Consider the following 18,969-nt stretch of genomic DNA (forward strand, 5'->3'; position numbering starts at 1 on the left):
ATTTAAAACAACAATCCTTAGGATACTAGCTGGGTTTGAAAAAAAACAGAAGACCCCAGGGATTCCCTTACCACAGAAATAAACAACCTAAAAACTACCCAAGCTGAAATGAAAAATGATACAACCAACATGTGAAACCAACTGGATGTAATGATCACAAGGATGGAAGAAGCAGAGGAACAAATAAGTGATATAGAAGATTAAATTATGGAAAATAATGATGCTGAAAAGAGGGAAAGAAAAATATTGGATCACAAATGTAGACTTAGGGAACTCAATAATCCATAAAGCATAATAGCATCATTAGCATATTATAGCAGTCCCAGAAAAAGAGAGAAAAAAAGGGGCAGAAGGTTTATTTGAGCAAATTATAACTGAAAATATCCCTAATTTGGGGAAGGAAGCAGACATCCTATTCCAGGAGGGACAGAGAACGCCCATCAAAATTAATAAAAGCAGGCCAACACCAAGACATATCATAGTTAAATTTGCAAAATATAGAGATAAGGAAAAAATCCTAAAAGCAACGAGAGAAAAGAAGTCCCTAACCTAAGGGAAGGCAAATATGATTAACAGCAGACCTCTCAAGAGAAATTTGGCAGGCTAGAAGAAAGTGGCATGATATATTGTGCTCAAAGGGGAAAATCTCTAGTCAAGAATATTCTATCCAGTAAGGCTGTCATTCAGAAGGAGAGACAGTTTCTCAGACAAACAAAAACTAAAGGAGTTTGTGACCATTAAACCAGCCCTGAAAAAATATTAAAGGGAACTCCTTGAGTGAGAAAGAAAGACCAAAAGTTATAAAGACAAGAAATGAACAAGAGAAAAATCTCAGAAATAATGACTTAACAAGTAATACAATGGAACTAAATTCAGATTTATCAATAATCATGATAAATGTAAATGGGCTAAATGTCCCAATCAAAAGGACATAGGCTGTCAGAATAGATTAAAAAAAAAAAAAAGACCCACCTATATGCTGCCTACTAGAGAATCATTTTATTTTATTTATTGGGTTATTTTAGTCACCATAAAATATATCGTTAGTTTTTGATACAGTGTTCCATGATTCATTTTTATGTACAACACCCAGTGATCCATGCAATATGTGCCCTCCTTAATACCCACCACCATGCTGACCCATTCCCGGCCCCCCTCTCCTCCAAAACCCTCAGTTTCTCAGAGTCCACAGAAGAGACTCATTTTATACTTAAGACACCTGCAGGTTGAAAGTGAGGCAATGGAGGGACATCTGGGTGTCTCACTCAGATGGGCAGCTGACTTTTGATTTCAGATCAGGTCATGATCTCAGGGTCATATGATAGAGCCCTATGTCAGGATCCCTATTCAGCAGGGAATCCTCTGGAATTTTCTTCCTCTCCCTTTGTCCCTCCCCCATTCTCACAGACACACACTCTCTCTAAAATAAACAAATAATATTTTTTTAAAAAAGAAGTGAGGGGATGGAGAAGCATTTGTCATGCTAAAGGATGTCAAAAGCCAAAGTAGCCACACTTATATCAGACAAACTAGATTTTGAATGAAAGACTATAACAAGAGATGAAGAAGGGCATAACATCAAAATTAAGGTCTCTAATCCAACAAGAAGATCTAAGAATTGTAATTATTTATCTCTCCAATTTGGGAGCACCCAACTATGTAAAATAATTAATAACAAACATAAAGGAAGTAATTGGAAATAATAAAATAACAGTAGGGGACTTTAATACCCCCACTTACAGCAATGGACAGATCATCTAAGTAGAAGATGAACGAGGAAACAATGGCTGAGTGACACACTGGCCCATATATAATAGATGTATTTGGAACATTTCATCCTAAAGCAGAATATACATTTTTTTAGTGTGCATGGAACATTCTTAAGGACAGATCACACACTGGGTCACAAAAAAACTTATAAAACTTACTGGGTACAAAAAAAAACTTGTACCTCAACAAGTACAAAAAGATTGAGATCATACCATGCATATTTTTAGACCACAATACTACGAAACTTGAAGTCAGCCACAAGAAAAAATCTGAAAAGGGCTCAAATACATGGAGGATAAAGAACATTACACTGAAGAATGAATAGGTCAACCAGAAAGCTAAAGAAGAAATTTTAAAAATGTATGGAAACAAATGAAAATTACAACATAAGGGTCCAAAACCTTTGAGAGGCAGCAGAAGTAATCCTAAGATGGAGGTATATCCAGTACAGGCCAACCTCAAGAAGCAAATATTCCAACATAACCTTACAGCTAAAAGAACTAAGAAAGAATAAAAAGTAAAGCCTAAAACTACCAGAAGAATCTAATAATAAAAAATATTAGAGGAGGGGCGCCTGGGTGGCTCAGTGGGTTAAGCCTCTGCCTTCGGCTCAGGTCATGATCTCAGGGTCCTGGGATTGAGCCCCGCATCGGGCTCTCTGCTCAGCAGGGAGCCTGCTTCTTCCTCTCTCTCTCTCTGCCTGCCTCTCTGCCTACTTGTGATCTCTGTCTGTCAAATAAATAAATAAAATATTAAAAAAAATATTAGAGGAGAAATAAATGATATAGAAACAAACAAACAAAAAAACACAGGAGAAAAGACCAACTAAACTCAGAGCTGGTTCTTTGAAAGAATTAATGAAATTGATAAATCCCTAGCCAGATTTATCAAAAAGAAAAGATAAATCACCCAAATTAATAAAATCACAAGTGCAAGCAATCACAACCAACACTACAGAAAAACAAATAATTTTAAGAGAATATTATGAAAAATTACACATTTGTTCAATAAATTGGGTATTCTGGAAGAAATGGATAAATTCATAGAAATATATAAACAACCAAAACTGAAACAGGAAGAAATAGAACACTTTCACCAACTGATAACCAGCAAAGAAATTGAATCAGTAATCAAAAAATCTCCCAGCACACAATAGTCCACAGCCACATGACTTCCCAGGGGAATTCCACCAGACATTTAAAGAAAAGCTAATCCCTATTCTTCTTGAACTCTTCCAAAAAATAAAAATGGAAAAAAAAACCTTCCAAAACCATTCTATGAGGTCAGAATTACCTCGATTCCAAAGCAGACAAAGGCCTCACTAAAAAAGAGAATTATAGGTCAATATCCCTGATAAACGTGGATGCAAAAATTCTCAATACTAATAAATTGAATCCAACAGTACATTAAAAAAGTCATTCACCACTATCAAGTGGGATTTATTCCCAGGATGCAAGAATGGTTCAATATTTACAAATCAATCAACACTGAAAAATCCTCAACAAAGTAAGGATAAAGAGAACATACCTCAACATCATAAAGCCCATATATGAAAGATCCATAGCTAATATCATCCTCAATGGTAAAAAACTGAGAGTCTTTCACCTATGGTCAGGAACAAGACAAGGATGTCAACCCTTACCATTACTATATAACATATTACTGGAAGTCTTAGCCTCAGCAATCAGACAACAAAAAAGAAATAAAAGGCATCCAAAACAACAAGAAACAAGTCAAACTTTCACTATTCGCAGATGACATGATATTCTAAGTAGAAAACCCAAAGATCCCACAAAAAAAATTTCTAGAACTGATACACGAATTCATTAAAGCTGCAGGATAAAAATCAATGTTTTTCATGTTATACACTGATAATGAAGCAGCAGTAAATGAAATCAAGTAATTGATCCCATTTATAATTGTGGCACCAAAAACCATAAAATATCTAGAAATAAACATAACCAAAGAGATAAAAGGTCTGTACTCTGAAAACTATAGAACACTTATGAAAGAAATTGAAAATGACACAAAGGAATGGAAAAACATTCCATGCTCATGATTTGGAAGAACACATATTATTAAAATGTTTATATTATCCAAACTGATTTACACATGTAATGTAATCACCATCAAAATAGCACTAGCATTTTTCACAGAGCTAGAACAAACCATCCATTAAAAAAAAATCCTAAAAGTTGTATGGAACCACAAAAGGTCCCTAATAGCCAAAACAATCTTGAAAAAGAAAAGCAAAACAAGCAGCATCATGATTCCAGACTTCAAGCTCTAATACCAAGTTGTAGCCATAAAGACAGTATGTTACTGGCACAAAAACAGACACATAGATCAATGGAACAGAAGAGACAACCCAGAAATGGACCCACAACTATAAGGTCTACTAATCTGTGACAAAACAGGAAAGAATATCCAATGGAAAAGTGTTTCCAACAAATGGTGTTGTGAAAACTGGAGAGCCACATGTAGAAGGAAATTGAACCACTTTTTTACACCATACACAAAAATAAATTGAAAATGGATGAAAGACCTAAACGTGAAACAGTCATCAAAATCTTAGAGAATACAGGCAACAAACTCTTTGACCTTGGCTGCAGCAACTTTTTACTAGATATATCTCTAAAGGCAGGGTAAACAAAAGCAAAAATAAACTACTGGGACTTCACCAAGATTAAAAGCTTCTGCACAGCAAAGGAAACAATCAACAAAACTAAAAGGCAACCTTTGGGATGGGAGAAGATAGTTGCAAATGATATATCTGATAAAGGGCTAGTATCCAAAATCTATGAAGAACTTGTCAAACTTAACAACCAAAAAACAAATAATCCAGTTAAGAAATGCACAGAAGACATGAATGGACATTTTCTTCCAAAGAAGACATCCAGATGGGTCATAGACACATGAAAATATACTGAACATTACTCATCTTCAGCAATAAAACAAATCAAAACTACTATGAAATATCATCTCACACCTGTCAAAATGGCTGAAGTTAACAACAAATGAAACGACAGATGTTGGTAAGTGTGTAGAGAAAGGTGAACCCTCTTATACTGTTGGTAGGAATGCAAAGTGATCCACCACTCTGGAAAACAGTATGGAGGCTCCTCAGAAAGTTAAAAACAGAACTACCCTACAACCCAGCAATTGCACTACTAGCTGTCTATCCAAAGAATACAAAAATTCTGATTCAAAGAGACACAAGCACCCCAGTGTTTTAGTGGCACTATCAACAGTAGCCCAATTATGGAACGAGCCTACAGTTTTTTATTTTTTAATTTAATTAATTAACATATAGTATATTGTTAGTTTCAGAATAGAGTTCAGTGATTCATCAGTTGTATATAAAACCCAGTGCTCAGTACATCACGAGCTCAAATCTCAATCAACTGATAAATGAATAAAGCAGTATATACATATATATACATATATATTTATATATTATACAAATTACATATTTATAAATATACATAAATATATACAAGTATGCATATGTATATAATATACATATACACATATATGTACATAATATATTTGCTTATATATTTTATTTATATATTTATATAAATATACATTATATATTATTAAGTATATATTTATATATAAACGAATAAAGCAGTATATATGTATGTATGTTTATATATATACATACATACCCAAACAATGCAATATTATTCAGACACAAAAAAGAATGAAATCTTGGAGGAGTCTAGATGGCAGAGAAGTAACAGGCTGAGACAATATCAGGTAGCAGGAGATCAGCTAGATAGCTTATCAAACTATTGTGAACACCTACAAATCCAACAGGAGATCAAAGAGAAGAAGAGCAACAATTCTAGAAACAGCAAATCAACCACTTTCTGAAAGGTAGGACCTACGGAGAAGTGAATCCAAAGCGATGGGAAGATAGACCACGGGGGGAGGGGCCAGCTCCCAGCAAGCGGCGGAGCAACAGAGCACAAAATCAGGACTTTTAAAAGTCTGCTCCACTGAGGGACATCATTCCAGAGGCTAAACCGGGGTAAAGCCCACGCAGGGTCAGCATGGCCCCAGGTCCCGCAAGGACACAGAAGGATCGGGAGTGTCTGAGTGTCACAGAGCTCACAGGTATTAGAGCGGGGAAGCAGGCTACAGAGACAGCCAAGGAGTGAGCTCTCAGCTTGGGGTTACCTTGAGCTGGTCATAGCCTGGGTGAGCTCGGAGCATGGCCAGAGGCCAGGGAGACAGGGCTGATTGAGTGCTTTCCTCCGAGGGTGTACTGAGGAGTGGGGCCCCAAGCTCTCGTCTCCTCTGGGCCCGAGATTGGGAGGCTGCCGTTTTCATTCCCATCCTCCGGAACTCTACGGAAAACGTTCAGGGAACAAAAGCTCCCAAAAGTGAACCTGAGCGGATTACTTAGCCCAGACCCTGGTAAGGGGGGTGCAATTATGCCTCAGGAAAAGACACTTGAGAATAACTACCAGGCTGCTCCCCCAGAAGATCAACAAGAAATCCAGCCAAGACCAAGTTTACTTACCAAGGAGAACAGCGGAATTGCAGAGGAGGAGAAAGCAAAGCACGAAACTCACGGCTTTCTCCCCATGATTCTTTAGTCTTTCAGTTAATTTAATTTTTTTTAATTTTATTTTTTTCCCTTCTGGCAATTTTTTTTAACTTTATCCCTTTCCTTTTTTAACATTTTTTAACTAGTTTATCTTAACAATACCTTTCATTAAAAAAAATCTTTTTTTTTCCATTTTATTTATTTTTTCAGCGTAACAGTATTCATTCTTTTTGCACAACACCCAGTGCTCCATGCAAAACGTGCCCTCCCCATTACCCACCACCTGTTCCCCCAACCTCCCACCCTTGACCCTTCAAAACCCTCAGGTTGCCCCAACCTCCCACACCTGACCCTTCAAAACCCTCAGGTTGTTTTTCAGAGTCCATAGTCTCTTATGGTTCGCCTCCCCTCCCCAATGTCCATAGCCCGCTCCCCCTCTCCCAATCCCACCTCCCCCCAGGAACCCCCAGTTTGTTTTGTGAGATTAAGAGTCATTTATGGTTTGTCTCCCTCCCAATCCCATCTTGTTTCATTTATTCTTCTCCTATCCCCCTACCCCCCCCATGTTGCTTCATTATTATAGTCATATTTTATCCTTCATTGTATCTAACTGTTTTTTGTATACACATAGGGTTTTTTCTTCTAAAAAATTTGGGGTACAACTTCTTCTAAAAGATCAAAATATACCCTAAATCTAGCCCTGGGCTTGTTCTAGTCTCCAGCCCAAGCTAATTCTCTCCAATTTTGTTTTCTTTATTCTCCCAACCAACTTACTTTATCAACTCCTTTTTTAGAAATTTAAAAAAATTTTTTTTCATCTTTATAGGCATATTCTATCCCTTCATTGTGTTTACCCTTATATATGTTTTTCATTCTTTAAAATTTTGGGAGGTAGTTTCTTCTAAGAGACCAAAATACTCCCAAAATTAAGTGGGTGGCCCTGTTCTAGTCACCAGTCTAATATATATATATTTTTTTTCTTTTTTATATTTTTTCTTTATTTGTTTTCCTTTTTAAATTTTTTTTTCTTTCTGAACTTCTTTTTATCCCCTTTCTCCCTCCCATGATTTGGGGTCTCTTCTGCTTGGTTAAAACACATTTTACCTGGGGTCTTTGCCACCCTTTTAGTATTTTATTTGTTCCCTCATATATTCTTATCTGGACAAAATGACAAGGCGGAAAAACTCACCACAAAAAAAAAAAAACAAAAACAAAAACAAAAAAAAAAACACAAGAGGCAGTACCGAAGACTAGGGACCTAATCAATACAGACATTGGTAATATGTCAGATCTAGAGTTCAGAATGACGATTCTCAAGGTTCTAGCTGGGCTCGAAAAAGGCATGGAAGATATTAGAGAAACCCACTCTGGAGAGATAAAAGCCCTTTCTGGAGAAATAAAAGAACTAAAATCTAACCAAATTGAAATAAAAAAAGCTATTAATGAGGTGCGATAAAAAAAAATGGAGGTTCTTACTGCCAGGATAAATGAGGCAGAAGAAAGAATTAGTGATATAGAAGACCAAATGACAGAGAATAAAGAAGCTGAGCAAAAGAGAGCCAAACAAATACTGGACCACAAGGGGAGAATTTGAGAGATAAGTGACACCATAAGATGAAACCACATTAGAATAATTGGGATTCCAGAAGAAGAAGAAAGAGAGAGGGGAGCAGAAGGTATACTGGAGAGAATTATTGTAGAGAATGTCCGTAATGTGGCAAAGGGAAGAAGCATCAAAATCCAAGAGGTGCAGAAAACCCCCCTCAAAATCAATAAGAATAGGTCCACACCCCATCACCTAATAGTAAAATTTAAAAGTCTTAGCGACAAAGAGAAAATCCTAAAAGCAGCCCAGGAAAAGAAGTCTGTAACATACAATGGTTTAAAATATTAGATTGGCAGAAGACTTATCCACAGAGACCTGGCAGGCCAGAAAGAACTGGCATGATATATTCAGAGCACTAAATGAGAAAAACATGCAGCCAAGAATACCATATCCAGCTAGGCTATCATTGAAAATAGAAGGAGAGATAAAAATCTTCCAGGACAAACAAAAACTGAAAGAATTTGGAAACACCAAACCAGCTCTACAGGAAATATTGAAAGGGGTCCTCTAAGCAAAGAGAGAGCCTAAAAGTAGTAGATCAGAAAGGAACAGAGACAATATACAGTAACAGTCACCTTACAGGCAATACAATGGCACTAAATTCATATTTCTCAATAGTTACCCTGAATGTAAATGGGCTAAATGCCCCAATCAAAAGACACAGGGTATCAGAATGGATGAAAAAACAATATGCTCAATACGCTGCCTACAAGAAACTTATTTTAGACCCAAAGACTCTTCCAGATTTAAAGTGAGGGGGTGAAAAACAATTTACCATGCTAATGGACATCAGAAGAAAGCTGGAGTGGCAATCCTTATATCAGATCAATTAGATTTTAAGCCAAAGACTATAATAAGCGATGAGGAAGGACACTATATCATACTGAAAGGGTCTGTCCAACAAGAATATCTAACAATTTTAAATATCTATGCCCCTAACGTGGGAGCAGCCCACTATATAAACCAATTAATAACAAAATCAAAGAAACACATCCACAATAATACAATAATTGTAGGGGACTTTAACACTCCCCTCACTGAAATGGGCAGATCATCCAAGCAAAAGATAAACAAGGAAATAAAGGCTTTCAATGACACATTGGACCAGATGGACATCACAGATATATTCAGAACATTCCATTCCAAAACAACGGAATACACATTCTTCTCTAGTGCACATGGAACCTTCTCCAGAATAGATCACATCCTGGGTCACAAATCAGGTCTCAACTGGTATCAAAAGATTGGGATCATTCCCTGCATATTTTCAGACCACAATGCTCTGAAGCTAGAACTCAATCACAAGAGGAAATTTGGAAAGAACCCAAATACATGGAGACTAAACAGCATCCTTCTGAAGAATGAATGGGTCAACCAGGAAATTAAAGAATTGAAAAAATTCATGGAAACAAATGATAATGAAAACACAATGGTTCAAAATCTGTGGGACACAGCAAAGGCGGTCCTGAGAGGAAAATATATAGCAATACAAGCATTTCTTAAGAAACAAGAAAGGTCTTAAATACACAACCTAAACCTACACCTAAAGGAGCTGGAGACAGAACAAAAAAGAAAGCCTAAACCCAGCAGGAGAAGAGAAATAATAAAGATCAGAGATACCCAGGAATAAACCTAACCAAAGAGGCAAAGAATCTATACTCAGAAAACTATAAAGTACTCATGAAAGAAACTGAGGAAGACACAAAGAAATGGAAAAATGTTCCATGCTCATAGATTGGAAGAACAAATATTGTGAAAATGTCTATGCTACCTAAAGCAATCTACACATTTAATACAATCCCTATCAAAATACCATCCATTTTTTTCAAAGAAATGGAACAAATAATCCTAAAATTTATATGGAACCAGAAAAGACCTTGAATAGCCAAAGGAATATTGAAAAAGAAAGCCAAAGTTGGTGGCATCACAATTCTGGACTTCAAGCTCTATTACAAAGCTGTCATCATCAAGACAGTATGGTACTGGCACAAAAACAGACACATAGATCAATGGAACAGAATAGAGAGCCCAGAAATAGACCCTCAACTCTTCGACAAAGCAGGAAAGAATGTCCAATGGAAAAAAGACAGCCTCTTCAACAAATGGTATTGGGAAAATTGGACAGCCACATGCAGAAAAATGAAATTGGACCATTTCCTTACACCACACATGAAAATAGACTCAAAATGGATGAAGGACCTCAATGTGAGAAAGGAATCCACCAAAATCCTTGAGGAGAACACAGGCAGCAACCTCTTCGACCTCAGCCACAGCAACTTCTTCCTACAAACATCGCCAAAGGCAAGGGAAGCAAGGGCAAAAATGAACTATTGGGATTTCTTCAAGATCAAAAGCTTTTGCACAACAAAGCAAACAGTTAACAAAACCAAAAGACACGACAGAATGGGAGAAGGTATTTGCAAATAACATATTGGATAAAGGGTTAGTATCCAAAATCTATAAAGAGTTTAGCAAACTCAACACCCAAAGAACAAATAATCCATTCAAGAAATGGGAAGAGGACATGAACAGACATTTCTGCAAAGAAGACATGCAGATGGCCAACAGACAAATGAAAAAATCATCAGTCATCATCAGGGAAAAAAAAATCACTCATCATCAAGGAAAATGATCACTCATTTTCACTCATCATCACTCATCATCAGGGAAAAAAAAAAATCAAAACCACAGTGAGATATCACCTCACACCAGGCAGAATGGCTAAAATTAACAAGTCAGGAAATGACAGATGCTGGCAAGGATGCAGAGAAAGGGGAACCCTCCTACACTGTTGGTGGGAATGCAAGCTTGTGCAGCCACTCTGGAAAACAGCATGGAGGTTCCTCAAAAAATTGAAAATAAAGCTACCCTATGACCCAGCAATTGCACTACTGGGTATTTACCCTAAAGATACAAATGTAGTGATCCAAAGGGGCACATGCACCCGAGTGTTTATAGCAGCAATGTCACAATAGCCAAACTATGGAAAGAACCTAGATGTCCATCAACAGATGAAGGGATAAAGAATATGTGAGATATATATATATATATATATATATATATCTCACATATTCATATATATATATGATATATATATATATATGATATATATGATATATATATATATATGATAGAGTACTATGCAGCCATCAAAAGAAATGAAATCTTACCATTTGTGACAATGTGGATGGAACTAGAGGGTATTATGCTTAGTGAAATAAGTCAATCAGAGAAAGACAACAATCATGTGATCTCCCTGATATGAGGAAGTGGAGATGCAACATGGGGGGTTTGGGGGGTAGGAAAAGAATAAGTGAAACAAGGTGGGATCGGGATGGAGACAAATCATCAGAGACTCTTAATCTCACAAAACAAACTGAGGGTTGCTGGAGGGAGTGTTTCGGGAGAGGGTGGCGGTGTTGTGGACATTGGGGAGGGTATGTGCTATGGTGAGTGCTGTGAAGTGTGTAAACCTGGTGATTCACAGACCTGTACCCCTGGGGCTAAAAATACATTATATGTTTATTAAAAAAATAAAAAATTAATAAAAAAAGAACAAAATCTTGTCATTTGTGAAGATGTAGGTGGAGCTAGAGTATATTATATAAAGTGAAATAAATCAGTGAGAGAAAGACAATACCATATAATTTCACTCATATGTGGAATTTAAGAAACAAAACAGATGAACATAGGAGGGAAAAAGAGAGAGGCAAACCATAAAACAGAGTCTTAACTATAGAGAACACATTGATGGTTACTGGAAAGAAGGTTGGTGGGTATGGGTTAAATAAGTGATGGGGATTAAGGAGGACATTTGTGATGAGCAGTGGGTGTTCTTTGTAAGTGATGAACCACTAAATTCTACACTTGAAACTATTATTACACTGTATGTTAACTAACTGGAATTTAAATAAAAACTTGAAAAAAAGTGGATAAGATAATGTGGCAAATGGAATTTTTCTTTTTATTTGTTGTTTTATTTTTTTTACTTTACTTTTCTTATTGTGTTATGTTAGTCAATATACAGTACATCATTAGTTTTTGATATAGTGGAAGAATAAATATTGTTAAAATGTCTATGCTGCCTAGAGCAATTGATACTTTCAATGCCATCCCAGTCAAAATACAAATGGCATTTTTCAAAAGGCTGGAACAAACAGTCCCCAAATCATCAAGGAAATGTTGAAAAAGAAAAACAAAGTTGGGGGCATCACGTTGCCTGATTTCAAGCTATATTACAAAGCTATGACCAACAAGACTGTGTGGTACTGGCACAAAAACAGACACATAGACCAGTGGAAGAGAATAAATAAAGAGTACAGATATGGAATTTCAACCTTACGGCCAACTAATCTTTGACAAAGCAGGAAAAAATATCTGATGGAAAAAAGTCTCTTCAATAAATGATTCTGGGAAAATTGGACAACCACTTGGAGAAGAATGAAACTGGACCATTCTCTTACACTATACACAAAGGTAAACTCAAAAAACATGAAAGACCTCAGTGGGAGACAAGAATCCATCAAAATCCTAGAGGAGAACATAGGGAGTAACCTCTTCAACATCAGCCACAGCAACTTCTTTCAAGACATGTCTCCAAAGGCAAGGAAAACAAAAGTGAAAATGAACTTTCAGGACTTCATCAAGATAAAAAGATTTTGGACAGCAAAGGAAATAGTCAACAAAACAAAGAGGTTTGCAAATGAAACTACAGACAAAGGGCTGATATCTAAGATCTATAAAGAACTTCTTAAATTCAGCATCCAAAAAATATGTAATCAAGTCAAAAAATGGTCAGAAGACATGAGAAGACACTTCTCCAAAGAAGACATACAAATGACTAAAAGACACATGAAAAAGTTTTCATCATCATTAGCCATCAGGGAAATTAAAATCAAAACCACATTGAGATACCACCTTATATCAGTTAGAATGGCAAAAATCAACAAGGCAAGAAACAACTTGTTGGAGAAGTTGTAGAAAAAAGGGAATGCTCTTACACTGTTGGTGGGAATGTAAATTGGTGCAACCACTTCAGAAAACAGTGTGGAGGTTTCTAAAAAATTAAAAATAGAGCTACCTTATAACCCCGCAATTGCACTACTGGGGTATTTGCCCCAAAGTTACAGATGTAGTGCAAAGAAGGGCCATATGTACCCCAATATGCACCCCAATGTTCATAGCAGAAATGTCCACTATAGCCAAAGTGTGGAAAGAGCCAAGATGCCCTTCAATAGACCAATGGATAAAGATGTGGTCAATATACACAATGGGATATAACTCAGCCATCAGAAAGGATGAATACCCAACTTTTGCATCAACGTGGATGGGACTAGAGAAGATTATGCTAAGTGAAATAAGTCAAACAAAGTGAATTATTATATGGTTTCACTTATTTGTAAAACATAAGGAATAGCCTGGAGGGTATTAGGAGAAGGGAAAAATGAAGGGGAAGAAATTGGAGTGGGAGAAAAACCATGAGAGACTATGGACTCTGGGAAACAAACTTAAGGTTTTAGAAGGGAGGGGTTTGGGGGTGATGGGTGAGCCTGGTGAAGGGTATTAAGGAAGGCATGGATTGCATGGAGCACTGGGTGTTATATGCAAATGGATTTTTTCAACACAAAAGAACATCATTGAGAAAGTATAAAAACAAGACAGACAAAAAGAAGAGCTCTGCTAAGTATCAGAACTACCAGCATATACCACATAGTTGTAAGTTGAATTGTTTTGTTTTGTTTTGTTTTGTTTTTTAAGCGTGGGACACTGGACTCAGAAACAAGCTGAGGGTTTTGGAAGGGATGGGAGTGAGGGGATGGGTTAGCCTGGTGGTGGGTATTGGGGAGGGCATATATTGCATGGAGAACTGAGTGTGGTGCATAAGCAATGAATCTTGGAACACTGAAAAAATAAAAAATAAATAAATAAAAATGTAAATTTTTTTTAAAATGAGAGAAAAGAAAAAAAAGATTTTATTTATTTATTTGACAGAGAGAGACACAGGGAGAGAGGGAACACAGCAGGCAGAGTGGAAGAAGGAGAAACAGGCTTCCCACTGAACAGGGAGTCCAATATGGGGCTCGATCCCAGAACTTGGGTTCATGACCTCAGCTAAAGGCAGACACTTAATGACTGATACACCCAGACATCCCTTGGTTTTTATTTCTAACAAATACAAATACAGTGCCAACCCTAATATTTAGATCCAGGCTTTTAGTAGTCTCACCCTTCCAAAGGGTTGACAAGACATATTCAGGGCACTAAATGAGAAGAACATGCAGCAAGAATACTTTATCCAGCAAGGTTGACATTCAAAATGGATGGAGAGATAAAGAGCTTCCAAGACTGGCAAGGTTTAAAAGAGTATGTGACCACCAAGTTGGCACTACAAGAAATATTAAGGGGGGTTCTATAAAAGAAGAAAGAACCCAAGAGTGAAGTAGAACAGAAAATTATGGAGACAATCTATAGAAACAAGGACTTCACAGGCAACATGATGTCAATAAAAATGTATCTTTCAATAATTACTTTCAATGTGAATGGCCTAAGTGCTCCCATAAAATGACACAGGGTTGCAGGTTGGATAAAACGACAGGACCCATCCATATGGTGTCTACAAGAGACCCATTTGGAACATAAAGATACATCCAGACTGAAAGTGAAGGGATGGAGAAGCATCTTTCATGCCAATGGGCCTCAAAAGAAAGCTGGGGTAGCAATTCTCATGTCAGGTAAATTAGGCATTAATCTAATTTAATTTGAAGGTAACTCTCCAAAAAAGTTTTGAATTCCCTTATATTAAATCTAGCACTACTTTGGTTTTTTCAAGGAGGATCTCTTGAAGTCCTCTTTAATATAATCACTAAAAGATTTGGCTATCTGATTTTCTAAGCACCAGTAGGATGTAAACAAACCAGTGTAAACAGGAGAGACTGCAACTAACACTGAGCATGGAGACACACACACAAAAAATACAAATAGAGAATTAACATAATGAATGTTCTCTATGATGATCATAAAGCTACAAAGAACAGGGGCTGTTGTGTTCAAAATTTTTATTTAAGATTATAAGAAAAGTTGCAATAAATTCTTAAAGAACCTTATTCTCAGAGTTAAAATTTAACAGGCTTTAGGACTTGAAAAAATAAAGTTCATTTATTTAGCATTTCCATCTTATTTAGACCATCTGTCATAGTGCAGTGAAATTTGATACATAAGAAATTAATAAAACAGAATTAGCCTGTTTTTTTAGACTGGAGTAAAGAACAAAAAGGGCCTCATTGTCCATGTTTCTAAGGACATATTAGTCCAGTTCTGTAGACTTCAGCCTCAGAAATTACTCTTGAAATTTCTGATAGATGGAAAGACTCAGTATATTAAGATAACCCTGCAAAAATAATTAGGAACAAGTCCTAATACTTTCAAGAATATGGGGTAGTAGCCAAGTGTAAAACAATAAGACAAAAGCCATCACCAAACAATAAAATATCCTGTGTAATACTTAAATATTTCAAGGCTTAAGAGGATCATTGCTATTATTAATATTCTCTGAATGAGATGGGGTTTTAAAATTAAATGAAGTTTCATACAGCTGAGGAACACAAAGTTTGGGGACAGGAGGACTAATAAATAAGGCCGCCAAGATGGGTAGAGTTTGGGTTACATTGGGTCGGATAAAATCATTTAAGGAATTTGGGCTTTAGTCTAGGAAAAATAGGAATCCATTAAATGACCTAGAATAGCTATGACTCAACATGCACTGTAGAATACTGGCTATAGAGCAGAGGTTAGTTTGGGTGGGAGCAAGACTTTAGAAAGTAAGACCAACTAGAGACTTTTGTAATAGTCCATGTGGAAGACAATATTGGATTAAACTAAGGTGGTAGCTAGAAAGTTGGGGGAAAATAGATGAATCCTAAAGATGTGGGAGGTAGTAATTACATACCTTGGAAAATAGTTCAATCTAGAAATCAAAGAGTAGAAAACGGGCAGAGATGATTCCAGTGTCTGGCTTGAGCAATGGGGTGCCTAGTGGTGTTACTGACTAAGGAAAATGGAAGACAAGCATATCATGTTTGTTGGTTTTGTTGTTGTTAAGAGTAAGGGAGGGAGATGGAGATGCTAAAACTAATTCGGACATATTTAGATTAAGCAGTTTATGGGTAGCCAAGTAGACATGTCCAAAAGATGTTGAATATAGAGGTATGACACTCAAGAGAAATTAGGAATGATAATTGAGATTAGGGTCGTTGGTATATATAAAAGGTTATGATGTCATGGGGATAGATTAAATCACTCAGTGTCTGTATGGTAAGAACACCTAGAACAAAACAAAGAAAAACACCAACACATGAGTAAACAAAGGAAAAGATTACCAAAAAGATTATAAAAGATCTTTATATCACAAAGGCATTTCACATAGCTGTGTAATAGTGTGGAAAATACTATAGTAAGCACAGGCATAAAAGTATGGAGAAAATCAGGTATAGTATTTACTGCTGGTACTATGTCCAGATCTCTTTTCCTGGGCCAGTGAAACTGTCCCTCCACTACTTCAGAGTATTTTAGCATTGGCTGAAAAAAGCCACCTAGCCTTAAAATGCCTGGGAGGTTATCCCTTCCTCAGTTAGCCCACAGGCAATGGCTGATTAGGAAGAGGCCATAGAAGTCCAGCCCCTTGCCCGAGGTGGGCCAAATCTGTAGTGCCATTCAACTCCATGGGACCAAATGGAGGCTACACTTCAAGTGAAATCACATTTTGCTTTACTTTCCTCCCTTCCCTATCTTGCTTTCTTTGCTTCCTACAAGTTTCTCTGAGGGCACTTTCTATAAATTATTTGCTTTTGGATTCTTGTCTCAGGCCCTACTTCTAGAGAACTTAATCTAAGAAACAGGGAATTGTGATGTCTCTGAAATAAAAGAAAGAATTATTCTTAAACCACATATTTATATTTTATGCATGTATATATGTGTGTGCGTGTTTTATTTCATAATAAAAAAGGAATTGAGGGAGAGAAAAATTGACAACTTTGAATGTTACTACATGCTACTAAAAATTTTTAAAAAGTTGGATTATATAAGAACAGACAAGTCTTCATTTCAGTAACAGAGCCAACACTGGCTATCTTAGTTGCATAAATTGCTTTAGAGTCATGAGGTTTGAAGTCAGGCAGCACCACTGGAAAAATGGATGAGAGGTGAGTAAGTAGAGACAGTAAAGAAAACTGCTTTTTTGGGAAGTAGGACTATGAAGAGGAGGAAAGATTTAAGGTACTATTTGGCGGGCAGATTTTTAAATTTAACATGGGAGATTCTTGACCACATTTAAATGCTAGTAGGATAGAGCCAATAAAAAGGGACAAGTCGGAAATCTAAGACAGAAAAAAAAAAACAATTGAGTACAAATAGCTGGAGAGAACTGCTTTTAAGATGTTACAGAGGGAATTTAAACATGAGCTAAGGAGCTGCTCAAGAAGACCCCTGAGATCTCTTTCTACCTTGTAAGCCTGTGCTGATGACTTTTTAAAAAAATACAATATAAATTCAATTAGCCCACATATAGTACATAATTAGTTTTTGGTGTAGTGTTCAATGATTCATTAGTTGCATACAAGACCGAGTGCTCATCACATCACATGCCCTCCATAATTGAATTTAAATTAAAAAAATAAATAAATTGAAATATAGCTCAAAAATAAAATACAATGTAATGTCTAAGTATCAAGGACCAGAGTACCTAAGTTCCTCTAGGAAAAAAAAAAAAAGTTTTGGTCTAAGGCAAGAATTTAACACAGTTTTTTTTTCTAGGAGGTAAGGGTTCTTACCCGCCAATATCCTGCTTCACAAAGTCCCCAGGTTCTTGTCGTCTTGATTCCCCCTGGCCAGTTATTCCAGGAAAAATATTAATCAGGAAAAGAAACCCAAGGCTGGTTGTGTAGAAGTGACTCATTTGTGTGACTATCATTTTCTTAGGCACCAACTTGGAGAGACCTGTGAGATCCCTGTTCAGGAAAAAGAGGAAGGAGAAGGGGTGGAAGACAAAAAAGAAAAAAGGTTTTATTCAATTCTATTAGAGCCATTTAACTTTCCTAGTATCCAGTTATTAAATGATTAATGTGACAATCCCCTTTCCCCAGTTCATCAATGCCACCAAAATTCATTCCCCACATACTCCTTTCTTGAATATACCAAAGCCCATCCAATAAAGAGTAAAGAGCTCTAAATCAGTAATTCAGAGTCTTAGGTTATACTTTCATCTCTTTCCCTGTCTTTTCAGTTTTAGTTACTTTTTCATAATCTCAGAATTTAAAATAGTCTCTCATGTCTTCATTTTATTTTCCCCCAATCCCATTTGATCTTTACTCTCACAAAAGTCTTTGCCATAGTTAACTGTGTAATATTGTAGGAAATATTAGACTATTAAGACCTGAACTCTCTTTATAACATTTATGGGATTAATTCTCATTTCAATACAGTTAAGCAATTTTCCAAAAGATCAAAGGTCTTAGGGTAGATGAACTGTTTCCTCTGAATCAGGCTGAGAAAATGCTGAGTAATGAGATACCATGGCTCTAGAAAAGGAAAATAATGTTTGCCCATAAATGTTTGAGGACAAAGTCAGCCCCCATTTAGGGACCACAACATAAGAAATCCAAGTCTATCTTCCTAGTACAGAAGGCCCTAAAAGGTCAGCAAATTATACTGATGATAGAATTAGATGATTTAGAGTTGCCTATGTGCAAGGTTATTTTATGAACTGTGGACTGGTAGATGTTTACTTAAGACATGGGGTTAAGAACGCAGTATAAAAGTGTGGAGATTCCTCAAGAAATTAAAAATAGAGCTTCCTTATGACCCTGCAATTGCACTGCTGGGTATTATCCCAAAGATACAGATGTAGTGAAAAGAAGAGCCATCTGTACCCCAGTGTTTATAGCAGCAATGGCCATGGTCGCTGAACTGTGGAAAGAACCAAGATGCCCTTCAACGGACGAATGGATAAGGAAGATGTGGTACATATACATGATGGAGTATT

General features: G+C 36.6%; 1 protein-coding gene across 3 annotated transcripts in view; it reads right to left on the bottom strand.

Moving 5' to 3' along the window:
• GABRA3 (gamma-aminobutyric acid type A receptor subunit alpha3) overlaps nt 1–18,969 on the bottom strand; it is a 330,036-nt gene that overhangs the window by 205,445 nt on the left and 105,622 nt on the right. For all 3 annotated transcript variants that reach the window (XM_045996525.1, XM_045996524.1, XM_045996526.1), the window contains one exon: nt 17,759–17,935. In XM_045996525.1, coding sequence (XP_045852481.1) covers nt 17,759–17,898 — 140 coding nt within the window. In that variant the 5' untranslated portion in view covers nt 17,899–17,935. The remainder of the gene's footprint in view (nt 1–17,758; nt 17,936–18,969) is intronic.

This window comes from Meles meles, chromosome X, assembly GCF_922984935.1.
Source record: "Meles meles chromosome X, mMelMel3.1 paternal haplotype, whole genome shotgun sequence".
Taxonomy (NCBI): Eukaryota; Metazoa; Chordata; class Mammalia; order Carnivora; family Mustelidae; genus Meles; species Meles meles.